General features: G+C 45.8%; 1 protein-coding gene across 1 annotated transcript in view; it reads right to left on the reverse strand.

The window, feature by feature from the left end:
* LOC146203113 (uncharacterized) overlaps window positions 1–27998 on the reverse strand; it is a 128203-nt gene that overhangs the window by 80672 nt on the left and 19533 nt on the right. Inside the window, 10 exon segments of the mRNA XM_084588531.1 lie at window positions 532–604; window positions 1846–1964; window positions 5331–5485; window positions 8032–9147; window positions 10821–11246; window positions 11249–11497; window positions 18120–18248; window positions 19323–19947; window positions 20407–20546; window positions 23167–23294. Of these exon segments, the coding sequence (XP_084444657.1) occupies window positions 532–604; window positions 1846–1964; window positions 5331–5485; window positions 8032–9147; window positions 10821–11246; window positions 11249–11497; window positions 18120–18248; window positions 19323–19947; window positions 20407–20546; window positions 23167–23269 (3135 nt within the window). The 5' untranslated portion in view covers window positions 23270–23294.

Consider the following 27998-nt stretch of genomic DNA (forward strand, 5'->3'; position numbering starts at 1 on the left):
GGGCAAAAGCGTCGACGTACTCGTCTGTGCAAGGGTTCAATTATTTCGAACTGAGTGGCGCTGCGGGCCTCAGCGTATCTGATCGTGTGGACAAGAGCGCGCGGATGCAGTGAGCCTCACCTTGTCAAACTGTAAGTACCGGTACTATCGTTACTGCTTTGGTCCAAGATTTTTTTTTTTTTTTAGCCATGCTTGTTTTCCCCTACGCCTTTCCCAAATTGTGCCTTACATCGCACTACACTCCGTTCCCGCGATTCATCGGGTTGGTTTAGCGGGACATGTCGCCTGCCGTCGAGTTCAAAGCACTGCCGTGCCGAGCAGTGGGCCGCCACCGCCCACACTCGGTCGGTCGGGCCCAGCGCCAGCGGAGAAGCTTCCGCGCCGTTGTCACAATAAAGCCGGCCACGTGACGGCTGTTTTCCCCAAGCCCGTGGGGGACCGCGTGCGGCTACCGGCGGCCAGCGGCGCGGGGGAGCGCAGACGCATTCCGCGCGAGTTCCCGGCATGCTCGGAAAGAAGAGCGTTGCATACCGACTGCAGGAGCTGCTCGGAGAGCTGTTGAATGCGCGCCAAGCCGTCTGCATCCAGCCGCATCAAAGACGTCCTCCGGCGTTCGCCTGAAATAGATGCACAACAGTTGGCCACACGTCCGCCCTGGTCGCCGCGTGCTCCGCGCTGCTGCGGGGCTGCCGCAGAGGCCGACGCTTGTCTGTCCAGTTTTTGCGAATACTTTTTTGTTTCTCGTTTTCTGCCTCGCCCGTTCCTCCCCCACTGGACACTCAGTGTCGCCTCAACAAGGTGCCCTAAAGATTGATGACGGAGATGTTTGCGTTGGCTTTCCATGCCATGTTTCTTTCGCATAATTGCATAACACACACTGTCTGCGTTATACTAGATACGTACATGCGCACTGGTCCCTGCTGATTTGCATGCTCTAATGTGTCATTACAGAAAACAAACGAGACTGCGTGAAAAGATGGAAAGGCATTATTTTTTATCAAGATCAATCGTTTCAGTTTAAAAACTAGGGGTATTGCTTTTTAGTGAGTAAAAAAAAAAAAAAAAAAAAAAGGTAAGGACTATTACGATATTTCCTAATGTCAAATTTGAGCCCAGATATGAAAGCGTTTTCACGATATCTTGATGCAAAGAGTTGTAGAGATGCTTGTATGTGTGTATGTGCAGTTAAAAAAGCACTGTATTTTTCTCACGAGCCAAATAATTTCTCAGAAGAAGGGAAATAAGAGCCATGAGTAAGCGTCGCAGAGCTCCATGGCTCTTCTTTCTCTTTTTAGAAATAACGGCACCAACGGCGACGCCGGTCAACGGCCGAACAGGCAGATAAGCGGTGCACTACAAAACGTTTTCATGAATTTGTGTTTTGTTTATGGTGTTTAACGTCCCAAAGCTATAGCCCATGGAGGGAACGGGGAAATTTCCACCATCTGAGGCTCTTTAAAGTGCACTGACATCGACAATCAGCAGCAAATCAAATGCGAGCAGTGAAGTGAAGCTTGTGTCGTTCGCCTGTTGCCGTCAAGGAAAGGCGCGTGCGCCAAAAAAAAAAAAATGCAAACTAGATTATTATGCTGATCTCGTACAGCGATAGGCATAAAGCACAAGCTAGACCTTCGGCCACGCGCTCCTCCATTTGCATTTCATTTGCTGCTGACAGCACACGGATATCTCGCGCTTCGATGGAGGCGAAACGCAAAGCGCCCACATACAGTGTGATTTCATTTGCACGAATTATTTTACGACAGAACGTTTTGTTTTCGTTTAAGTGGTTGCCTTGGCTTGGCTTTTGAAGAATACTGTGTAATAGCGGTGGAAGACCTTATCGACTCCCTACCGTCCGCATCACCGCTGTGAAGATCCGTGTTCATAGCTTGCAGCTCCTTGACCTTGTCTACGATGTCCCATATTAACGCTGCCTGCTCCTGGCTGTGCGAACGGATGGTTTCCTGCACGTGGGGAGATTCGAAAATGAGATTCAGCTCTACTTTATCAGGCGACAATAAAAAGAAGCATATTTAAGCATTTCTGCATTTTTATTTAAGAAAAATCGGAGTCTTTTTTTTTTTGCGTTCATTTAGTTCGACGAAGTCGGTGTGTTTTTCGGTTAGTTGTCCGATGCAATGGCTCAAACCGACGATTATGGGTTGGGAAAAAAAAAAGTTTAAAAGTTTACAAATGCACTTAAATTAAAAGATGCCATGCAATACATTTCTTCAATGCAATTAAAGAGATTCAGTTTTTGTTTTCCCGCTTATAACACGCGCCATGCCCAGTTGGCTATAGCAGTCGGCCGCATGATAATGCTGACTGTATTGTTGGTATTACCTACTTCAAAAATGTCTTTTTTTCTCAAGCTAATTTATTACATGCGACGTTGAAGACCCTTACTACCGGATAGGTGCACGCCTTTAGTGTCTAAAGAAACAGAGTGACGACTACACTACTGAAACGGCTACAGCCTACAGGTCTCGACATTCGCCTGAAGCTTCTTGCAATGCATCCTGTCGCGCTGCGAGTTTGTAGCTTCGTTCATATTGCTCAGATTCTTCTGTCAGCTTTGGTTCACAATGGTCAGTAATTTAGATGTCGATTTAAGGATCAACCTGTGAACTGTCACTCCCAGTGGCATCGCGCTGAGTTTTACAAAGGGACACGTCTGACTATCTTATAGAACGCTATGAGTGCTCCGAGCTACCAACTTAGGTCCTCATCTACTGTGTGCAATAAGCATGCCTAGATTTAGTGGCCAGCTGCTGGTTCCTGATTACACTTCTTCAGCAAGGCGATAGGCCTCACACTACGAAAAGAACCCATATAGTACGCGGGGTCCTTCTCCGGCTGAAGCGTTTTCAGAAGCTAAGCTAATGAGACAGATGTCTCGAAAAGAAAGGTTACTCTCAGAACCTTCTGTGGCTACTCTAGAGTTTAGGCATCTTCTTTTTTTAAGTTTTGTCCTTTTTTTTTCACGGACTCAATGCTCTTGAGAAAATGCAAAATTGCGGCCAAATGCTTCACAACATCGATGAGAGCCTAGTAAGAAACCATCATGAGGGGCTCATTGCGAAGAAGCGCTTTTTTCCAAGACCTAAGGTAGAAAGCGTTGAACTAACGCTGTAGCTTCTAGCAGCCTCCCCAGAGAGTCGTGATTCAGTACTCTCCAAACGGGACGCCTAATCCTTTCTCTCGTGGGTCCTGTCGAATGAGAGCGTTATTCGCCTTAGGTAGAAAAGAAAGAGTAGTTCCTCGCATCGACCTGCAAGGCTCAGTGCTAATGACGGCTTAGAATCGAGCAGGCTGACTGCGCTCAGACGCTCGGCCTTGCCCACAGCGTCCTTTAAAAGTGGAAACAAAGCCTCACGGCTATGACTTGTCGAGGTCGGTTTAAAATGTCAGTGGTACTGTTTTGAACGCCACTTCAGCATTTGTGCGCTCTCAAAAGGAAACAAGTGGGAAAGCTTTTTGGACTAAACAGCCGTCGACTTGCCTCAACAGGGCTCGAAATTGATTTTTTTTTTTAACCGAGTTCGTTCTCTTTTTTTTTTTTTTCCGTGGATCCGTGGATGTTTATTAGTGATTTTTGGCTAAAATTTCAAAGTGCACGGCCTGTAGTTATAGCGCAGCCGAAACACGCTCGCCAACGCTCTTCCCTTGTCGTCGCATATCAGAATGTAGACGAATGTGAACCCTTTTCCCGCATCGTAGAGCAATATCTCAATGGCACGGTTAGCACTGCAGTTCAACATATTTTGAGCTGTAGGTAGCGTAGAAAGGACTTTTTTTTTTGTTCTGTTTTCATTTTTTATTTTTAGTTTCGCTTATAGCTGGTGTTCACTCTGCTGAATACTTGACATTCCATACCGCCACAAGAAGACGAGGAAAAATTGCTTTTGCTTTTTCCTTCGTCTTCTTGTTGCACTATGGAGCATTAAGTATACCTACTAACCAGAACCTTCAACCTGTCAAGTTCACTCTGCTGTTTAGCTTTTTGCCGGCTAACATTCCTTCTTGACACAGCTGACGTGCTTGTCGCGCAATGTACTGCAGTGCGTGCCACAGCTTCTAGCTGTGTTGGCTGTTCTCTATTTTTAGTGCATCTCTTTTAGCACTTCATGTCTCAGCTTTGACGCTTCTGCACACATCAGTGGCAAAAAGCAGTCCGCCTCACAGTCAGCCACTACCTTTTCCTCGTGCTTGGAAATAAAATTTTATTTTTCATGTGTGACATAATAGCTCAGGTGAATGAGAGTGCAATCCCATTACGAGGATTGCTATTGCAACTCTTGCAAGACAAAAAGCAAGTGCTATGCTTGACAAGGCGCTGCAGTTACGAGTTGGCTTGTGTGCGAAAGAGTTTTTAGTAACACGAAATTTAGTAGTGGGCTAAACGGGAGACGTTATTCTTTTCGTCACATCAGTTTTGTAACAATATGTGTCCAATCTATTGCAGAGCCTCATCGTAATGATGCTGAAAGCAACACGTTCGTCTTTTATAGCAGAAATTTGCAGCCATGCGTGAGAGTACCAATTTACCTTCGCGATTGTTTAGGCTTTGTCCCTGAAGCTTAATACATCACTTTGGACACTCGCATAGGTCTTAGGCGGAAGAACACACCCATTTTTGCTTTCTGTGCATCCCATACCGAGTGCAGAATGTGCATAAAAGGCAATTTCTTTTTGTGATACTTCGTAACATTATGATCTGTCTGAACTAGAGTCACCGAGCTATTGCTTTTAGTGCCTCTAGTTCAGACAGAGTAAGTTGCGTAAACGTCAGTTGAGGTCAATGTTAGATAGCTACAGTGCTCGCGCAACGAGGACGCGGTAAGTGGTCGAAGATACGACGACGTGTTTTTCACCTCCGTGACGCCTCGACCATGTTCCGTAAAAAACTCGAACGTGAATGTGTTCGATGGAAGTCCGCCTGGTTGGGCTAAGCTTGAAAGAGACTGACATCAATCAAAAGTTGAAAACAATATCCGAATGTTCTTGGACCAACTCGGTCCTTTGCTCAAGGACAGCTTACTCAGAGATTTGGTTCCGGAACCAAGTCGGTTCCGGAACGTTGAGATTTTCTTTGTAATCCTTGGTTAGAGCCAGTCCTCTGTATGTCCCGTAAAAATATAACGAGTGAGGGGAGAGAGAAAGGAAGATAGAAAGTAGAGAAATTAATCAGATTACTGTTTGACTGCCTTGCATCGGGAAATGGAAAAATAGGATTTAAGAGGAAAAGGGAAGGGAATGTTGATTTAACTACAAAGGACGCCAAAGTAAGCGAACGAAGTCATTCGCAAGGTGCTCTGCATGGTGCTTGCCTGTAGCGTTTTGCGCTCCTCTTGAAGACGGAAGTTGCATCTCTCCAAGTCCTCTAGCCGGTATCGGAAGTCCGCGACAGCCTTCAGAGATGCAAGGGAGCCCCTTTGAGCACCTGCTGGCCGATGTGCATTCCAAAGGCTCTCCCGATAGCGTTCTGTGTTGACAAGTGATCCATAGCTCGTTAGAAACATCAGTAGTGGCACGCTTACAAAACAGCCCTGTTCGGCTGCCTTTGCTGTGGTCAGGAGGCGCTCACAACTTGTCACAGGTTACCATCTCCCTCCTGGCGCTAGTGTGCGGGCAAACCTTTGTTACTGGTTTTAAGTGTTAACGTGCGCAAGTGCCAAAATTTTTGGATCTCCTGCTGCTGTCAGCTGAAAAGTTAGTTTCTTTGCGTGCTGGGGTTAAGTTGCTAAGCAATGTGCTGTTTACTTTAGCTCTGTTAGCGATATTTCTTGTGTAATAGCACAGTTATAATCGTGTGTCTATTACGCGCGTCCATTCTATTACGATGACGTAAATGTAGCACAGCAGGAATGTTTGTGTCTGTAAAGAGCGGCAGTTGGACGGGATCACGAAACCATGTCACGTATAGTGTGCTCCGTGAGGAAAGCTCATTATCTGAATATATGGACGATGCCTGTCATTCGCTCGACTTCAGGCAACGATTGTAGAAGAAATCTGAACACCAGGAGTAATTACATCCACAACTGAAACCTTGACTGATTAGATGCAGATGAAATACAGGATGCGAATGACGTTGCGTCTGTATTGTGCAGCGACATGCAAGGCGAGATGTCAGAAAGCAAATCTATCCGGTGGGCGTATGTGCCTACTCTATTTTGCGGTTTGAAAGCTGGGCACCCATGGTGCATGACGAGCAACCGTGGCATTTCTCTACCTGTTGTTGGCACACCATATCTATGACAAATACTATTGCGGTAAGAAGAAGAAGAAAAAAGAAATAGGACACTTCGCATTGAAGGATAAGACGCGGCAACGCTAACGGCTTCCGACAGCGGCGCCACTTGCAGTTCCTCTTTAGTGTACACTCACCTCTCACCAATGTGCAGCCGCGCCGCGCTTTCAAACGCACCGGGGATAATATTAAAGCGCTTGGTTCAAATATCCTGCCGTTTCGTATTTTGCTGCATGCTTGCGAGATTGCGCTCCCTGCCTCGATTGTTGCCTCTCTAATCTCACACATAGCCTACTCTTTGTCGCACAGCCGTAAGCTACCCGATAAAATTAAAGCCCACACGACGTGGGTAATAAACCTTGTTTTTGACAAAGATGTACGAACGCGTCTGTGTGTCCCAGGGGCAACATGACTGACTCGGGATTTAATGGTCCCGGGTTTGATTTTATTTTCGGCGCAGTTCATTTACTTTTCAATTTATCCGCTCCATGTGTGACGTGAAACCTTTTCGACCTATCCGGAAGTTCTCCACACGCCGGCGGTCGCTGCCGCCGGGTTCTCCGCTGATGGATACCTTAACGCTGTCACCTTTGTATCTTTACTTGTACAGAAAGCGACTTGACCACTGGTGCATACCACACAAGCTTCGGTTCGACTTGACTTCCGCGCCACTTCACTTTTGCGTCAGCTGTCGAGAGAGGTGGCTAGGTGACGTTTTCATTCAGACTACACGCACGCGAGTCTGTTCGTCACGATCTGTTGCGCTCCAGCGTGGCGAAAACGCCGAAATGTGTCGCAGAAATATAGCCAAACATGAATCAGCTCGTGGTATGTATCCCCTATTGCTCGGGCAGTAACTCGAATAGGAAGTATAATTAGGTCGATGAGGACGTTACATTACATGGTCGCTTGAACAGCTGACTAGAGTCACCTGCATGCGTTGGTTGGGTTTGAGCGGGCGTCTCAACTAACTGATATTCATGTACTTGACATGATCGAGGGTGCAAATATTAGGAGGTATCTGTGGTGAGCTGGTAAATTTGCTAGGATTGTATGCTTATACTATTCGCAATGGTGAGTTCAGCCTTTTCTTTTCATCTGAAAGGTTGTTTCCGTCAAGGAAAGCTGAACAAATGAGAAAATACTCAGACTGCACCTGCGCGCGAGGGTAAAATAATGACGGGAAAGCGAACGAAACAAGAATTTAAGCAGCAAACTGCACCTTCCAAAAGTAAAACCCTGTCTACAAGAAACGCGGATAAGCAGAGCCTAAGATGATTTGTAATAAAACATGCGCTTGTAGTGCATGTAACTGGGACGTGGGCAAACTGCAAAGGTAGAAATGCAATTCTGCATAATATTTGGTGTCTTAACTTATGCAAGCCTCAGCATTAGGTTAAGCAGTATCTTTCATGCAAATAAGTGCTTGCATTTTTACTGAAAAATTGCGTGCGCTCTTCTCGCCGTTCATATAGCCGACTCGATGAAGTTGTGTCGAAGGTCCAAAAGGGGGATTTCATTTTGTGAGGAATTTTGGCCGCCTTTCAAACAGCTTGAATTGGTTTTTTTACCTGGGTGGTTTGTATTCTACAGAAAGGAAAACGAGACGAAGAAAAGGCAAGAAGGCAAGATAATAAAGAATAACGAGCGAACGGGTTTGTTGCGACTTTGTAACAAAGAAAAAAAAAAAACACGATAAGACAGGAACGTAAGGAGGAGGACAAGCTTGACCTTCAACCGACTTCACTCGGCGTCGCTGAGGAATGTAAAGCAAAACTTACCAATTTCTTCTCGGTGTCTGGAAGCCATTAACTCCAGCCGCTCGTCGAGGCGTTCAAGATTCGCCTCCAGGCGTGCGCAGACGTTTTCTTTGGCCCTTAGTTGCTCCAGGAGGAGCATGTTCTCTTCCAGAAGGTTATAGTAACTGTCTTCTGAGGGCTTTGTTTCACCAGCCTCTTGGCACGGCTTCGTCTCGAACTGATCGTCAATTTCCCCGGAGCCACTGTCAATCAGCCAAGTAACTTCGGGATGCGCAAATCCTGGTTCCGCAGAGCCAACGCTGACGGTCCGCGGTCTGGACGCCACGTTCTCGCTTTTATATTCTGCACTGCACAAGTCGGGCTCAGAGTTTGCCCGAGAGCGAGAAACCTCTTTTTTTTCTTCAGGAGCCAGAAGAGTCTCGGGCTTCATGGAGGGCAAAGAACTCGTCGAAGCCCGCGAGTGCTGCGCGTTGCTTGGCTCGGCGACACTAGACTCGGACCTGGATAGCCCACGCACGTTGCTGGCCACCGGTTTGTCCCCATTTCGACACGTTGTCTGCAGACTGGCATCCAGCAATGCTATGGTGGAGAACTCTGGCACAACGCCCTTTTTGGTCTCCCACTCGTACAGCTTTTTGGTGAAAGCGTTAGAGATCCCTTCAAATCGAAATTCCCCAGCGGATGTCCGTACGAGCACCTCGTTGCTACTGGCCGGTGCATTCAGTAGCGCCTGGCGAAGCCTGTGTAGACGCACTGAGCGCTCCTGAAACTTGTGCGTTTCTCGAGAAAGTCGCTCTTTTTCGCGTTCCATCTTCTGTAGCTCTCGGTTTACCCAGTTAAGGTCCTTCTTCTTTTCCGGCCGAGGGGCTTTGGGCTTATCACGCGCAACTTTGCTCGCAGCCGCAGCTGTGCGATGCGGTGCCGAGGACTTGCGAACAGGCCTCGGACTTCTCCCGGACTTGGCAGCTTTCATTCTTTCCCACTCAAGTATTTTCTGGTTGAAATCTTCGCTGAGGTTTCTTTGCAGCTCCTGAACTAGGCTTGACACTGGGGCAGTGGCAGAATGGCATAGTGGAACGACGCTGCTCGACAGTACTTCGCTGACATCTTCGGAACGTCGGGGTGCGGCTCGTTCGCCTGATTTGTGTAAAAAAAAAAAAAAGATCATATCATTGACAGGTTTAATTCACCTGAGGAACGCCTATGTTACTACACCCGAATGAATTATTCATGTTTTATTACGAACTGTTAATATACCACCAGCCTTCCGTAGAAATAATTTAATGGGTGGTATAAAGCGATATCTATATAGAAATAAGGATCAACGTGTACTGCTAGGTCGGAATCAAATGCGAACTCCGGTACTGAAGACAGCAAAATCTTTCATCTTCTCCGGCTAAAATGGAGAAGGAAGCTGGTTTCATTAATATGTCAAGGTAAAAGGATCCTGCGAACCGTATAGTACTCAACCCCTTAAAAATGATTGCCGCTCTAAGCACTTGAATGACGCAAGGCGTGCCCTTGCTGAATTTGACCATGTAGTACATTAACTTAACCATAAAAGCTAGAACGCTTGATTGGGAAAAAAATTTGCGTCAGTAAATTCATTATTTCAATGATACTTGCTGCAGCACATTAACTGCCCAACCACTGGCTTTTTCTGGTCGATGGGGTACACTGCACCAGAGCTCATCTTTGTCTTGAGCGCTTGATCTCCTCCTCCCTTTTGATTTGCAATTAAAACTCTTATTTTCAATCAAAAACGTTGGTAGGACAACATTTTACCGTAAACAGCTAAGAAAGCACTCCAAAATATATCATATTTGTACCGTCGAAAACGTGGAAGCAATCTTTCCGCCCTTTGCGCGTATCTTGACACATCTTGAACTGACACCATTCATAACGGCACATTCTAGCGCCTAATAAAACTTCTGTGAAATGGCGTCTTGATGGCCATTTTGTTAGAAATTTTAGTAGACGTTGCCGAAATTTGCGATTCTTAGCTTATGCCAACGCAAAACCATGACTTGGGTGCTTTAATACACTTTCTAAAACAAAAACACACTTAATAAAATGATTATCGCATACGTAGAGCAGAACAACTGATACTAAGCTGCCTGTAGAGATAGTAGACATGGCCTCTATTAATCACGAGCTGCAAAAGGCAGTAGTTTCGTGGACTATATTATAATGAGCTAGATGACCATAGTTTTTCCATAGAAAGAGCACATGAACGGTAGAGTGATCGGCCGATTAATAAAAGTTTTTTTTTTTTTTTTCTGGGGGGGGGGGGGGGGGGGCCTTCTTTTCTTTCATTTTCTTGCATTTGTTTTCATTTCGAAATCAGTGGGCTTCCGCGTCCTACAGCAGGTAATATGTGGGCAGCTATTTTTATCATGCCCAAATACCATGTTTCAAACAGCGTTTCTAACGAAATATAAGGTAGCCTTCCGATTTTTAAGAAATAAACCAAACCGAACAATAATACATTTTAATAATAACGTTTTAAAGGCCCCTGTGCATATGATAAGCTTTAACGTTAAAGAAATGGCGCAAGAAAATGGAACGACATGAGAGGAGAGATAACACAAGGGCTCCTGTCTGTGCTGTGCTGTCGTCATGTTCTTTTTTTGTACGCAATTTTTTTTTTAATCACGCAAATCCAACGCACTGACGCACTTTAGCGTGAAACGTTCATATACCATAATAACACTGATAGCTAACATGCTGTCAACACGAGTCATGCTTTTGCGCAGCGTAAACATGAAAAGATGAGAGTCAGCCATAAAAAGTGAGGAAGGGACACAAACCTTCATACGCAGCTAGGTCATCCAAGTCGAACACGACCGCTGTGGAGACGGGGCTGGATGGGTTCGAAGCGCCCGGTAGTTCCTCTTCTTTTTTCTCCTGGGCCGCTCCGGTGAAGACTTTTTTCACGCGGTTCCAGCGAGACTTGCGCTGTGACTGCGGTGATTGTGGCGATGGGGCGTTGCTTCGCTCTGAAGCAGCGAGAGTGAGTTTTGAAGCCTCATCTTCGGCCGGGCAGGACACTTGCTGCCGAAGCCTTGCCTTTCGGCCCCCTTCGCACTCAGGATCAAGGTAGGCCGCATTCTGTATATGAGTGTGCGATTTGGAGTGCTCTTTCGGCAAGAATTGCAGGTCATCGGAAGTTCTAGAGTTTCTCGCAGAAGAACCCTGCTGGTCGGAGGTTTTGCGCCTGCGCACGTCTCTCCCCGCGAGGCTGAACTGTCTTCTGGATCACTGGGAGCGCCACAGCTTGTAGGGTCCGAATCTAGCCTAGCATCCCCTCGAAATTGCGTCTGAGACGAACCGGGCTTTGCGGCTCGTGGCGGATACTGCCTCTTGACGGTCTCACGGCCCGTCTGTATGAGGTTTTTCACTCTGCCCCATGCGCTCTTGGGTACTTTCTTGCATAGTTCCCTCGAGCTGTAGGAATCACCAACTTCAGGGTACAAAGAGTCCGAATCTGTGCAAAGAAATCGCCGTGATATATGTCATGTGGCGTGGCGTCCAGCGACTGATAAAACAATCAGTGTGAGGTTGCAAAATGCGCATTACCGGCTTCCCATTGCGTTTTGTTGACACAAGAGCGATCGTGATACGGGGAAGTTCTTTCGAGCCCCAACAGGATTCTTTTGCAATATATGCAGGAGCTAAGCAGTAGTTATGTCCGTAATGCATAATCGTAGTGAAGAGAAGTGATGACGTCAATATGAATTTTACGGTAACATGTCTACTGCGGCGTCAACTTCTCATAGCAAATACGAATGTTCAAAACCGAACAGGTTGACCCCTGTAACACCTTTAATAAATTGGTATTTTACGAAACATCATTTAATTATATCAGGTTAAGTCGAATTTGCGTTAGACTGAAAGCATCAGATTGGGGACCAGGCAAGCATGATGCAGGAGTTTTAAATTCTTATCTTTTGATCCTGTCGTTTTTAGTCTTTTTTTCATTTATATTATGTTCTGAAGAGAAAAACAGCGGGAAATAATTTGCATGCCATTTAGAGAAAATTACTCACGTATGAATGCCACAAGTTCTGCGGCAGACCAAACCACATGTTCTGATGCACCGCCTTTCTTTGCCAAAAGCAACCAGACTGGACCGTTTGCTCGTCAGCAGTCTGATATAGTATTTAATGCGTGTCAAAAAGGCAAGAAAGGTCCTAAAACACAAGAATGAGAGTTCTCCAAGCCATAAAATTGGTTTAGGGCTGGGTAGGTGTCATAAGAAATATGCTACTTGGCTTAGGCGTAGACAGTCTTGCCTGGTCAGTTTTGCGAATACAATGCATTCATCAAGATGCAAAAGTGAGCAATGTAGCAAGACAACGAGGCAACAATGCAGTTAAGGAATCACAGCGAACCCGCCTTGTCGCCAAGTTCCACTAATGTTTGGCGCTCACAGTTATTGAGGTTGGTACTCGTTCCTTAAAGGGACACTGAACAGAAATGTGAAGTGGGCTTGCATCGATAGAATACCAGTTCCTGATCACAAAAATACCACTCTTACTGAAAACAAAGTTCGATTAAGGTAGAAAAGAGCAATAATAGAGATACAGGTATTGCCGCCACAACCGAAAGCTCGCAACTTTGAGTCACGTGACGCGCAATGGATCTCGGAGGCTGACAAATTTTAATTACGCTGCATGCTTGAATCGAGCAGTAGGTTTTGTCTCCAACATAATAACATACTTTTATCCGTGGCAACGACAGCGTAAAGGCAACCTAAATGGAACAAGGCAAGAAGAAACATACTGTGCGGCGCCACAGGCGGCCTTGTTTTTGGTTTCGGTGATGTTCCGGCGCAGGCGTGCTCGCATAGTTTTAAGGCGGAGTCCACTGCGGAAACAGTTGGTAAACTCGGTCCGTCGCGTAGTGTTGGCGCCACTGTCACATTGCCCCAACACGAACTATTCAGAAACACGTCGTCGCCTCCCGTCAACAGCGCTCGCGGACTTGTTCTTCGACAGTTGGGCAACGCCGTGTCACACCGCGGAAACTTGCTGCTCGTTGCGGCGCCGATGTCAGGAGTCGCCCACTTCACTACAATTTCACCCAAATTCATGCGCTATACGCGGGATTAGCTGTGAAAAATTAAATAGTCAAAGAGGATATCCCCTACTCTGAACTTGCTTTAACGACTAATGAGGACACTGTTAGATGTGGGACTCTCAGTTCGGCTCCCACTCTGGTCGATCTCCCCAGGTTCCGTCCCGAAGAGGTGATGAGTGCACACTATTGGTGTAGAATGCACTACTGTTCGATGATTTCGGAGAGGATGTTGTGGCTTCTTGCAGTCACAGGCCGCAATTCACACTTGGCGCCGGCTGGGCGCATCGAGATTCACAGTCCCAGACCTCGACCGTGAGAGCGCGAGTCCGGCAGAACACCACCTTGACTTGCAACACAACACGAGTGGAATTCCTCGACCGGACGTCGAGTCGACGTTCTTACCGCACAACCATACAGCTCGCCCACGCAACCTTCGCTGAGCCGATCACGCCATACGTGTTCATCATCAGCCTCCAGCCTTGATCCAAGCCGTGAGAATCAAGGCACCGACCGGCAGTCGCGTAGAGGTGGTTGTCTGGCGCGCGGCGAAATACCGAAGTTTTGTGTTACACCACCGCGTTTTACCGACAAAGGAGCTAGCCGTGCACGGAGTCGCCGCCGCCGCCGCGTCGTCGCCTATCGAGTGGAACATCCTGCCGCGTGGAAGGGAGCTGAGCCTTTGATCTTAACAGCACGTAAATGTTTGTGGGCTTTAGTTTGCATCGCACTGAGGCATCGATTTCGTGCACTGTCTTGAGCGCTGCTTTCTCTTGTAAACATTTGCTGATTGTAGATAAAATTCGCGAATTTTAACGAATGAAAATGGCCATCGAGTATAGAATTAACGACAGTAAACTGAAATCAACGATTGCTTACATTGCAAGATGCGCATACAATCATCACGAAGCGCCGGTGCGACCCGGTCCGCCTTGCAATGCTCCTAGCGGCCGGCATCAGTCGTCAGCGCTACTTGCGGATAAGAAATTACGTACGGCCGCCAAACGCACGTCTTATGCGATGTATTTTACTCAGATGGGCTTCCATGTAAAGCGATGACAAGAAAACGAATCTTTATTAGAATTTTGAGGCGGTTGACCTGTTCAGGAATCAGGAGTGCCGTCCGCCGAAACAGATGAGGCCTAGCGACGAGTACGACAGGCAGGCCGCAGCGCATATCATCGCCACCCGCGGGAGGCGCCGTTGCCGAAGCTCCGCGCTTTGTGCAGGCATGCTGCTGTTGCATAAGTGTAGCAGGTAGCCCTTCTGATAGCATTTTTTATATATATATACGAAAGTACATTGCATCAATTCAAGCAGCGGTACACGGTCGGCTCACGACACCGTGGTCCCGGCTGCGACGACGGACAACGCGGACCATCGGCGCACCGGCTGCGGCAGCCTTCACAAGTTTTAGCGAATTAAAAGATCAATTAAGTATAGTTTTGTCTATAGTGAGGTGTACTCGACAATTGTTTAGATCGCAGCATGTACGTATAATCCTCACGAAGCGCCGGTGTGCGGCCGGAGCAATCTGGCTTGACTGCTCATGCCCTTGGCAACGGGACGAGCGATCGCCGCCACGTGAATTCTCGCCTGCATGCGCTGCCTGCAAGACGCCACAACGTGGAAAATGGTTCGCAAGAAAACTTACTACAAAAAAAAAAAAAACGTATCTACAAGTAAGAAATGCGCTGGAATGAGTCAATCGGCTCAAATATGAGTACTTTGGTTGGTGTGTTGTAGCCCGGATATTCGCCCGGCCGGCGAACAGGCCAAACAGCGTTGACGGACTCTGTTTTCTGCTTGCTTTGGTTGCCAAACACTGTCACACCGAGGTAACACTGTAGCAACCTGTTCGGCTTCCCGGCTGTTAGCCAATACACGCGCCTATCACAAACGCCATCCGGTCGCCGCATTCTTGACCGACTACACATCTAATGCACAACCACCTTTGCGGAACGGGTACGAGCGCCAGAACCCTGGAGACGCGCCCTCAGACCCATTCCCCGTAAAATGTCACACTCTGATCATAATGGCCATCGCCAGGCGCGTGCGGAAGCACTGGAGTGGCATTATGGTAGACAACAACATGTATACCACGTGGGCATTGCCGGTCCTTACCGTGAGAGGGGGTTCACCGCGGCAGTGGTCCACAGCACCAACACAGTGGCAGGACTCACGTTCCAAGCCCACAACACGACATACGCGGAGGAAATCGCGATTGTACTCACCCTCTCCCTCCCAGAAGTAAAACACATCATTACCGACTCCAAGGGGGCCTGCCGGAATTATGGGCTGGGTTGGATACCTCCTCTAGCCAAGCGCATCCTACAAAATTGCTGTCGGTCCAGCGACCCTCAAAATTGTAATCTCATCTGGGCTCCCGGCCATCAGGGACTCCTGGGCAGTGAGTTAGTCAATCAGGCGGCCCGCGCGCTCTCTCCCCGGGCACTCAAACTTGATCGGGAAGTATACTCCGAGCCCACTCAATGTCATTACATTCAAAGAAATTACCACATATTATAAGGACAGCCATCACCGCTTTCCGGAACCTTGTAAAGGTCTCCAGAGAGCGGACCAAAGGCTCCTTCTCAAAATTTTTACAAACACAATGCTGTGCCCGGCAGTCTTGAAGCACTTCAATACAGACTTTGATGGGGGCTGCAGCCTGTGTGGAGCGACCTTCTCGGACGTTTTCCACATGGTCTGGGCCTGTCCTTCCAATCCCCACCGTTCCCAACCCTTCATTACCCACCCTTCTAGGGAGGCCTGGGAGGCGGCGCTGCTCAGCTGCCATGACCTACAGTCCCAGCGGACCTTGGCCGCCAGGGCGCGAGCGGCGTTAGACGCCATTGGGGCTCCGGAATAGGAGCTACACCTAGATTTGTGAGGGCCTGGGCCAATAGTTCCTCGGTCCAAACACCGCAGTCTACCTTACGCTAGACCACTGCGCGCTGCTTTGTGCCTTCGTGAGCGCCGCTCACGGTGTTGACGACGGCACGACGCAAAGACCGGCGGTAGCTTTCATGCTTTCATTTTGGCTGCTGCTAGACCATACCGCTCACCGCGGGCCAGCAATCACGGAATCTGTATTTCGTCATGGACGGCCTCATTTCATCCAACTAAGTAGTTTGAAGTATTTGAATTCAACCGGCGGGGGAAAAAAAAAACTGCTCAACTTCTTATTGCAGTATCTCAGCAATAAATGAATCTTTTGCTGCCGGACAAGTGACAGTAATGTCACGAAATATCGTACTATCGGGTTCTGCTAACATAAAAATTGTCGCCAGTGTCCCTTTAAGTTACTCAGTGCTCCAAATGTTCCGTGAAAAGATTTACAAATATCAGATAACCAAACCTGGCTATATTATGCCAGTGGAAAGTTGGTATGGTTTTGAAGCCGAAGCTTCCCTACGGTAGCCAACTCGAGCCTTCAGCGCCAGTGTCGGTGGCGCTTGAAAGAGCGCCAACTCGGGCCTCTCCTTTCACGTGGGAGGGGGACATTAGAATCAGCCTGCCATGACATTTGAATTCCCGTTACCCCTATGCCACTAGCAGGAGCTGCCATCTCAGTTCGCTCCTTTCATATGGTAGGTTCAATCAGAATCAGCTTGCCAGAATGCTTTGCATTCACGTTACCCTTAAGGACACGCATGCACTTCCATACGGCTTGGTTAAAGCGGCACTTTATATGTGGACTGGTAGCTACCTTGACTCCTCATTGTTAAAGGTCGGCTACTTTGGTCATCTGATGAGAAAAGAGGAGTCGCTGGAGAAATATTTGTGGGAAAGGTTGATGGTCACCGGAGAAGGGGTAGGCAGCGAACGCGATGGTTAGATGGAATCCTCGAGGCGCTGCAGATGAAGTTATGTGATGTTAGGAAGATAGTGAGAGACCGGAAAGCGTGGCGTGTTATGGTCCATAGCGTCACGAAGAGTCGGACACGACTGAACGACTGAACTGAGCTTACACTCACGCGCCATACCATTAAAGGGACACTAAAGACACCCAAATATGATATCAAAATCTAATACGGCATTTGGTGACACTGTCGTTGCATATCCGGCAGCAAAAAATCAAATTATTGCTGAGATATTGCGATAAGAAATTGGTTTTTCTTTTTGTTCCCGCCGGTCGAATTCAAACTGTTTTCTCTTACTACATAGTAGGGTAGGATGACGCACACTATGACGCAAGAAGAGACTCCGTAATTGCTGGCGCGCGGGGAGCGGAGAACACTTCGCAGGTGCGTGCCGAGTCATGATCTTCATTCGAATATGCATTTAGGGTAAGCGCATCTGCTGCTTCGAGCTCGTATTTCAGACGCCGCAGTTCCAAAACGAAACTGTCCGAGCACGCACAAATTGCCTGAGCCGGAACATAAACATTTACGTTGTTTTTCGCCGTCGTTTACGTGTGATAAAAGCATGTTATCATATTCGAGACAAAACCTACTACAGCATTCAAACGGGCAACGTAATTCGCATTTGGTCAGTCCTTTGCGCGTCACGTGATTTATAGTTGCGAGTCTCGGCCGCTTCGGCTGCGGCGGTGATACCTGTATTCCTGTTCTTCCTCTTTACTACCTTATAACAACTCTGTTTTCAGTAAGAATGGCTTTTTTGTAACCAGGAACTGGCATTCTATCGATGCAAGCCCTCTTCATTTTTCTCTTTAGCGTCCCTTTAAAGGACGAGTTTAGGTGTCCCCAATAATGTAACGCCCTACACCGATAGGGCGTGATAAGGGAATAATGCAGCAGGCAAAAGAAGCTTCCGCTTCCATCCAGGTTTAATCAGAGCTAAATCACAGCTAACTTTTTTCTTACTGAGACATTAAAAACACTAATATGGGTCGCAAGCCGTCTACGGTCCACGTTAGATTAAATTTAAAGACTTGTCAGAATAAGTCTGCGTCAACGTCATGGAGATGCATAGCGAAATAAATGAGCCTGTTTAGATATAGGTGAAATTACACTTCGCAATGTATGCGTGGCAAGGCTCTTTCCCGGAGTGGTTTCACATACCTAAATGGCACTGGCACTTGTTGTCAAAGGCTGTCTTCTTGAAGCCGTCTCTGATGCCGCTTGGAGATGTGGGCGAAGACTTGCGGCGCAGGGGCTCAACAGGGCGAAGGGTAGCATAGTTCGTGCTGGCTGCGGGCCGTGGATCATTTGTGAGGCATGCTCAAATTATATGCAATCAAGCGCAAGTATTGCTATGTGATGTCGGAGACAATAAAAATATTTCGGGTTTTCTACGTTCATTACATTGTCAGTGTAGCATCAATCAAAACAATAAAAGTTACGTTATACAGTGAAGGCTTTGTAAACAATACTCTGAACTGGCTTCGTCTAGTTTCGGCGGATTTAGGTCGTGGAACCTATGCTGTAGTCTAGTAAAGCCGCGTCGCTCACTGATTTTTGAAAATTTCGGAATCCGCAGGCCATAAATATTCCCGAAAGAAAATATTCCTTATTAGGGTCACTTTGTGGGAACAGTGATAATTGTTATGTCACACGTTTTGGTTCTCGTCACTGTGCATATAACAGCGGTTTGTAAATATTTGCAGCCTGCATGGTTATTTTTGGTCCGGCGTGTTAAGCGGCGACTATGCTCCTCAGGTGAAGACTAGACGTACGTGCACGTTTACGCAGCATAAGACGTCCATGTTCTAATGATTATGTACAATGTGAACCTATGCTAAGGGAACGCACTTAACCAGTTCACCCAGTCTCGTGGTAAAGAACATCCCATCGCGCACTGAGTCTGCGAGATGTCCTTCCGAGCAGCAATTCGAAAGTTAGGGTTCAACGCACTTATACGACACGTGCGTCTCCAAAGAGACTACGTGAGCATTTGGTATTTCTCGTTCAGTATAAAAGCATCGCGTTTGAGTCTTGTTACTCAATGGAAGAGCTCGAACTATGCTGCTTTGTGATCGAAACCAACCGTATATGCCGGTACAAAAGAGAATTTCTCACGTTGCTGTCAAAAAACAGTTTTGGTTATATGCGAAGCAAAAAATAAGGAATTTACTTCCGTAAACAAACCTGCATAAATGAGAAAGGGGCACCGTTTTCACGCCGCTCCAGCCGTTACTTTCGCGCACATAACATACTGTTTGTAGCTCAGTAAAAATTCGATTTCGGCATTTCATTCAGTGAAGACTCCTTACGCTGGCTTTAAACGACCCGCTTATGCCGCGCAATAAGCAACGTCCACCTCACCTTGTCTTAGGGCTTCGTCTTGCATCCTGCCGTGGAAGCATTCTTCCGACCACGAGCACGACTGCGGAGGGAGATCGGGACTTCCAGCATCCCAGGCATCTCGACGCCCGTCGATGCCAGGGACGGCGAGACAATCGTCAGGGTACGACCCACCATCCGAGGGGCTCACCCTTGTGAGGGCGCCCTTGGAAGCGCCTTCGCATTCGGCTGCAGAGCGTTCCAGTCCCAAGGCTTCTTTTACTCGCGTCCAATTAGGGAAGCGCTTGCTTTTCATGCTCCTACTGTCGGAGTAATCATCCTGGGTTCCCACCGATTTGCTCCTTTCCCGTGATCGGTAGCAGTCCCTGGATCGGAGCGCCACCTGCGTCCTGCTCCTGTGCACACCGTCTTCACCCTCGGTGCGCATGGCAGGGCCCCCTCCCGGACTCGGCGTCCGGTGCAACGCTCGGCGCTCTTCGTAGGCGTAGTCCGGATCGAGCAGCCTCTGCATGTCGTGCAGGTCTTTCATGTCCTCCAAATACTGTACGCGTCTTTGAAGCTTGTGGTTCTGCTCTTTCAGGTCCCCCAGCTGTTCCATAAGCTTGCACAAGTTGTCCAGGTGGTCCAGTCCGACTTTGGGTTTTGACTGTACGAACGCAGAGACGACAGGAAAGAAAAAAAGGTTAGGATGGACAAGAGGGCACATTTTTGATGGCTTTTGGAAAGCGATTAAACACAGAAATGGTCAACGTGTACTAACGCGCTCACAGGAAGCCAATTGGCGTTAGAAACGGAGAAGGCGGAAGCTCATTTTTAAAGGCTATTAATATCAGCATTACCGATTGCTTTTTTTCTGGTGGAATGAAAATAAAATGACATTGATTGAGGGCATTATATAGAATTGGCGAGCAGGTTGCAGTACTTTTTTCAACGTTAAGGCTTTTTCTTCTCTGTAGATTCACTTTTGATTACCCTAAAATGAGCGCACATTGACCCAACATTTGTCACTTGTGCAGAGAATTGTGCTGTATGGAAGGACAGAGGCATACGCCAGCGTCTTTGAAGAAGACGCTGCTAGCTGTTCGTATCACAGAACAGGATTCACCTTGACGCTTTTGCTGTGCCGTCTAGTCCGCTCCAAAGACCTTGATGTCGTTGGCGGCTCAGCGGGAAGACTCAGAAGGAATTCCATGAAATCTTTTTCGCAGTCCAGCATCTGGCCTTCTTCGAAGGGTGGCATGTCAACTGGCTGTGAAGATCACATCTTATAAGGGCTTTATTTGGCACTGGTACGGCAAAGGCATCGTGAGAAGAGACATATTTATGCGCAGGTGTTTCTTTTTTTTTTTTTCGTAACACTGGCATGATTTTTTTTAATATACAAGGTAAATTAAACTTCTTAATCATTGAAATAGGTCTGTGAAACAAGGATGTAGGGATGCATTAAAGCAACTGTAGGCCAAGTACTGAATGCCCTTCGGTTATGGACATTGTATTATTTTTAGTGACTTGTATTTTAAAGGTCTTATGTAAGGATGACTGCCATAACTGACGCCTGCTGATGATACAGATGATACAGAGGAGTTCTATACAGATCTCTACAGTAGCCAAAGTAGTCAGGACCGTAATGAGATTGGCGGTAGGGAAAAACAGTCAGACGTTCCACCAGTGACGAAGGACGAGGTCAAGAAAGCGCTAGAAACTATGAAAAGGGGGAAATCAGCTGGAGAGGATCAGATAACTACAGATTTGCTGAAGGACGGGGGAGATATCGTGCTAGAAAAACTGGCCACCCTGTATACGCAGTGCCTGGTGTCATCGACGGTACCGGAAGCATGGAAGAATGCAAACATTATCCTCATTCACAAGAAAGGGGACTCTAAGGACCTTAAAAATTACAGACCAATCAGCTTACTGTCTGTTACGTATAAGATATTTACTAAGGTAATCGCTAATAGAATCAGGACAACCTTAGACTGCAATCAAGCAAAGGATCAAGCAGGGTTTCGGAAACGGTACTCTACTATCGATCATATCCATACCATCAATCAGGTGATAGAAAAATGCGCGGAATATAACCAGCCCTTATACATAGCATTCATTGATTACGAAAAAGCATTTGACTCAGTTAAAACCTCGGCGGTGATGCAGGCATTGCGAAATCAGGAGGTAGACGAGCCGTACGTGAAAGTGCTGGAAGATATATATAGTGGCTGCACAGCAACCATAGTTCTGCATTAAGAAAGTAACAAAATTCCCATAAAGAAAGGAGTTAGGCAAGGAGACACAATCTCCCCAGCACTATTCACAGCTTGTTTAGAGGAAGTATTCAGAGACTTGGAATGGGAGCAGTTAGGGATAAGGCTAGATGGAGAATACCTCAGTAATCTGCGATTTGCTGATGACATTGCCTTGCTAAGCAACTCGGGAGATGAACTGCAAATAATGATTGATGACCTAGACAGGAAAAGTAGAAAGGTAGGCTTGAAAATCAATATGCAGAAGACTAAGGTAATGTTAACAGCCTCGGGAAGGAACAGGAGTTTACATTAGGTAGCGAAATACTGGAAGTAGTAGGCGAATATATCTACTTAGGACAGGTAGTAACCGCAGATCCGGACCATGAAAAGGAAATAACAAGAAGAATAAGATTGGGATGGAGCGCATTTGGCAAGCACTCGCAGATTATGACTAGCAGCTTACCGGTATCGCTCAAGAGGAAAGTATACAACAGTTGCATCTTGCCTGTACTCACTTATGGGGCTGAAACGTGGAGGCTAACCAAGAGAGTTCTACTTAAGTTGAGGACAACCCAGAGGGCTATGGAACGAAAAATGGTAGGGGTAACATTAAGAGATAGAAAGCGTGCAGAGTGGGTCAGAGAAATAACTCAAGTTAACGACATTCTAGTGGAAATTAAGAAGAAGAAATGGACATGGGCAGGACATGTAGTGCGATGAGAGGATAACCGATGGTCGCTGAGGGTAACAAACTGGATTCCAAGGGAAGGAAAGCGTAGCAGGGGGCGGCAGAAAGTTAGGTGGGCGGATGAGATTAAGAAGTTCACAGGGGTCAAGTGGATGCAGCTAGCACAGAACCGGGTTAAGTGGAGAGATATGGGAGAGGCCTTCGCCCTGCAGTGGGTATAATCAGGCTGATGATGATGATGATACTCTGGAGACTGTGACTGAATGATGTACCAGTTCAATGCAGAGACTAAGATTCTATGCTCGATATATTTGCTTGCCAGTGAAGCAGTCGGTCCTTAACATAGCTGAAAGGCTGTACTCTTTTCTAGGTCATTAAAGGATTGTCATTGAAAGCAATTAGGCTGAAGCATAACCTCAGCATTTGTGAATACGAGCTTAGAGTGCTATACTTCAATTCGTTCCTGGTTGTCCCTTTGGAGTGCAATATTTTTCTCATGCACAGCAAATTTTACTTGATTAGATATTATTACTAAATACGATCGTAGATAAATATAGAACGTATAGAGGTAGACCAGGTGTAAAGTTGTTGGCTGTTCCATTGCCAGTTCTAAGCAAAGCGCAGTGAAAAATGATCGGAACTAAATAGTTATTCAGTACCTTCACCAAAGTTTAGCCATTTTTCTGTGTACAAAGAAAGCTCTTTAATGCGGCGAGTAAAATAAAATGCCTAAGTATGATTAGCGTCGTGTCTTGTAGGATTGAGACAAGATCGAGGCTGATGAATATCCCTTTACCCTGCCGTTCGCGTGTCAATATAAGGATATCGGGTAAACACTGGAGCTGCGAAATTATGTGAACGCTACCAGCTGTATTTAGAGTCCACCTTTCTGGAACCTGGGGTGAAGGCCCTGTAATAACTTCCTTGAAAGCTCTACTTGCCTTATCTGTAATCTCGTGCCCGTAATCAGCCATCGTAGGTAAACTGCGTCGCGTCTCTTCTTTTGTGTCTCTTGTCGAGCTTGCTTCTTTGTGTTCCATAGTGTCCGTACATCTGTCGTTAATCCTGCGCACACAAGTAAAAAGAAAAAGTTATAAAATATATTTTACTCTCAATCCTGTCATTCGTCCATTCCCAAGCAAATAAAATTTTCATCATGTAGAAATGACATTAAAATATTATCTATATGAATTTCGGCCGGGTACATCAAACAACGCAAAAACCACGAACATTTTCTAAGACGTCAAGAGAAAAGAAAAAGACATCGCTTTTAGGTAGTTAGATGTGGAAAAATATTGGGTTGGGCTAGTCGGTATACGTTCGTGATACAACGATGCAAAAAGCGAGAAACCAGAGAAAGGAAAACACAGGACGGCGCTTGTCCCATCCTTTGTCTGGTCGCTGGTTTTTTGCATTGTTGTATCATAAAGCAGTTTGAACTAATTCTGGTGAAGTTGAAATGACAAGGCGTATGCGAATGCTTCACACAACCCAGTTTTCTGACAAAAACTATGACATCTAGATGGAAGAAAGCTTTGTACCGGCATTAGTGCAAAGAACAATGTCACATTCTCATTTTTCTATTCACCTGTGAATACACGACCTCGCATGCTTAAACGTGGCGCTAATAATCGTGCACCTGCCTCACAAAGGTATCCACGGGCCGCTATGCGCATCAGTGCTTTATAGCCCACATGCGCAATGATTGCATAGATACTTGCCCAATGAAAAAAAAAAAGAAAAAAAGACAGCTTGAGCAGATCGACGACTAGGCGAATCCCCCATACTGTGTATAGTTCTAAAAGCTAGCCTGATGAAAAAAAAAAAAAAAAGAGGCAAGAACAAACAAACTAATTTTGACTTTTTATCGAGGTTGTAAATTTAAAGCGTGTAATACTTTTCCTGGGAGTAGCTGCCTGTTCAATGCTATCCCAGATGAGTCTATCGACATTAGTGCATGTACAAAGGAACAGCCGCCGTAACGCAGTGCACCTTCCAACAACGAGGCTAGCAGCATTGGTAATCGTGAGTTGAAGCAATCGAGATGTATTTGTACTGCATAGTAACGTAATTCATGAACTATGGATAGCTATATTTACCTTCTCAGTTCCTGCGTTCTCGCAAAAAAAAAAAAAAATACTTTGAAAACTTGTGCTTGGGGCAAATATTGTAAGTTTCTGCGTGGTATAATCAAGTCCGTGAAATAAAGCGGCCAGGGCAGCGGTACTTGTATTGGACAACCGACGTTTGACGGTGTTCCGTTAACCATGGCGCATCTATGCAGCTGTAGCTGCAATCCATATCTCATGGCGAGCGCAAAAAAAAAAGTTCAGGTTGAAGTACATTTATATGGTAATAATTGCGCATTCACGTCTCTCCAACCGCAGTCATACGGCAAGAAAGCCATACAGCCTTCACGGAATCTTCGCAGTTCATGAAAAATTCATTCGTCCCAGTCCACGATTCGAACCCAGGGCCACCGCCTGCCGCGGGACAGTCGCTCCGCCAATTGAGCTAAACAGCTGGAACCGTAGTGAGCGTTAATGAGTAATTACTACCTCGCTATACATTCTGCTCCACCATGGTGGATTACCCTAAACATTATACAAACACTGCTCCCAGCCAGCCTACCACTTCATCTGCTATCTGTCCTGGTTAGCTCAGTCGGTAGAGCGCCTGCCCCGGACAAGCGGTGGTCCCGTGTTCGAACCCCGGACCAGTACGAATTTACCTTGAACTACGAAGTTCCTGTGAGAGCTGTATAGTTTTCCTTTATAGCCACACTGCTGGGCTCCAAATCCTGAATGGTTCTGGTCCCCCTTGCCTATCGTGGTGCTGCAAACCGCTGGCGAAACAGAGTAGTATACTGAGTAATATTAAACAGTAATATATAAAATTCATATACTCTTTTAATTACGTTCCCGTAATGTGCGTCAGTGCTCCCCACTCACTCCACCTCCCTCCATCCCACACACTGCTTTTCAATGATTAAGTCAATCACCCGGATTGGCGTTGTTCTGTTAGGAATGCGGCAGTTTATATTTCGCGCGGATATGCACGGTATATGGTACGTTTACTGCTTACAACAGTTTAAGATGTTTTCCATTTTATTTCTGCTACTAAAGAACCTATCACCCTGTTAAACTGTTCAAGCTTACGCCAAGTGAAAATGCAGCTTCCATCTGCCCTAGAAACGATTTCTGTTGTATTTATTTCAGTTAACCATCTTCAATGCGCGCCAAATGCGTGAAAGTGCGTACCAAAAGGGCCTGACTTTAGGCGCGCACTTTCTCGGGACAGTTTTCACCTGCTTACGCTGTAAAGAAATGTGCGACAACCGAAGTCCAAAGAAAGTGCTACGCGATACATTGCAGGGCTAAATGCGAATGAATAATGAGGCGACTAGAGAGATCGAGTTCGCTTCCTGTCAGGGGAAACTACCGAGGGCAACTTCTCTGTTGGGGAGAGGGGAAGGGGGCGCACACTTATTTATTTATTTATTTATTTATTTATTTATTTATTTATTTATTTATTTATTTATTTATTTATTTATTTATTTATTTATTTATTTATTTATTTATTTATTTATACATACTACAGCGCAATGAAATACTGTCCAGTGTGCAACGCTGGAGTACAGTACTAAAATAAATAAATAAAGGTTATGATGCGCAGGGAAGAACAAAAGTATGAACAAGAAGAGCGGAGTACATAATCACTGGCGGGTTACAGGCCTGTATACAGATCAATATACGCCTTGAATAGCTGTGTCAAAACTGTCAAGATGAAAGAAGCTAATGTTCCCAGGTTATGCATTCCACGATTAAATGGTGCGTGGAAAATAAAAAAAAAAAAAAACCTGAACTAGAATGTGTTACTACATCAGTAGAAAGGCTTCAAATTAGGTTTATGATGACTTGTGGTTGATGTTTCTGGAGCAAAAGTAGAATGATTGGACGAGAGTGTGGCTGAAAAATTGATTATGCAATGCGAGAGTTTTACGCAGATACAAACGACGCTTATATTTTTAAGCCTCAAAAAATCTCACGCTTGTGATGCAAAAGGTGTACAGATATGGCCGATTAAATATGTTCATATAATAAGCCCCGTGCTTGCCCATATCTACAATCTTTCCATATCTTTGGGTATATTCCCGTCAGAAATGCAAATAGCACGTGTAACACCTGTCTATGAAAAGGGTTCGAGGCATGAAGTCAACATATATAGGCCGATATCAATACTTCCCGTGTTTTCTAAAGGCCTGGAAAAAAATAATTCATAACCGTTTATATTCATTTTGTAATAAAAATTGCATGATAACATCCCAGTACGGTTTTCAAAGGAACCGATCTACAGAATTGGCACTACTGGATTAAAGAGAGTATATTTTGTACAATTTTGAAATGAGACAATTCGTTGTAGATGTATTTGTTGACTTCAGTTGGGTATTTGACTATATTCACCCCCCCCCCCCCCATAACATTATCTTCAAAAAGTTAGAGCATTATGGCATCCATGGGCTTCCACTTACTTTCTTGAAAAGATATATTTTACATAGGTATCAGTTTGTTTCTGTTAACACTTTGGCATCGAGCAAGAAGCATAACAGAGAAGTATTTTGGGCTTTTTGCTTTTCACTCTGTATTTAAATGATCTGGTTAATATAGCGTCAGAAACTGAATTTATTCTTTATGCTGATGACACCAATATATTTACTGCCTCTCCAAACCTCAATGAAGCAATTGTAAAAGCAAATGACGTCTTGCAAGCGTTAGATATCTGGATAAGAAATAACCACCTAAAGCTTAATGCTACAAAAACAAGAGCAATAATTTTTCAACCTAGAGGTAAACAGGTCGCCATGACTACTGACCTAATATTAAATCTTTGAAGAGAGAAATCATGCAGTGCGTTAAAGTCACTGGAGTACATTTTTCCAAACACTTGCAGTGGGATGACCACGTAAATTTTGTGCTGAATAGACGGAGCAGTACGATAGGGATTGTAAATCGAAACAGATGCCTTTTAGCTGAGAGCGTGAAGTTAATCATATACAGGTCTGTGTTCGCGTCCTACCTAAATAATTTATTTCTAGGATGGGGCACAAACACAGAGGGTAATCTAAACAAGTTACTAATAACACAAAAGAAATTTCTACGCATTAATCGCTAACGTACTATACCTGCAATCTGCCTCACAGCTTTTTAAATAGTTCAATATACTTAGTGTTAGTGAGCTATATAGGTTTATGTTATCACGAGAATATTATATTAGTCAAAAGCGCGGAAGCAATACCCTTACCGACATTGCCAGACTATGCTTATGCGATTCAGTATACGCCACCAGGTCTGCCTCATTTTGAAAAATATTGGCGCGAAACCTTCAAAGCTGTATTTATTATTTTTTTGACAGCCGCCGGCATGCGGCCTGATCACTGTGATTCTGGCACGCGTATTAATTTTGTATTCTTTGTTTGTTAAGGCTCGATGTCGCGAGACACACCTTTATCATTTTCTTTGTCGCGCAAGATGCGCCGAGATCTATCTCGAAGATTCCGGCCACTCGCGTATGTTTCTCCAATGTTCCAAGCTGTGCTAGTGACAGTTTGCGACGTTATCTAGATGATTCTGAGACGCCTTTAAATTGAGCGTTGATGTGTGCGACAGGCATTCTTTGTTCGACGATAGACGAGCACGTTTACTGCTATCGCCGCCGCCGAGTTGCTCAGTTCTTTTGCGGGCGCAAGTCAGCCCAATAAAGTTTCTTCAG

This window comes from Amblyomma maculatum, chromosome 1 (assembly GCF_055883805.1).
Source record: "Amblyomma maculatum isolate TAMU_Amacu chromosome 1, ASM5588380v1, whole genome shotgun sequence".
NCBI lineage: Eukaryota > Metazoa > Arthropoda > Arachnida > Ixodida > Ixodidae > Amblyomma > Amblyomma maculatum.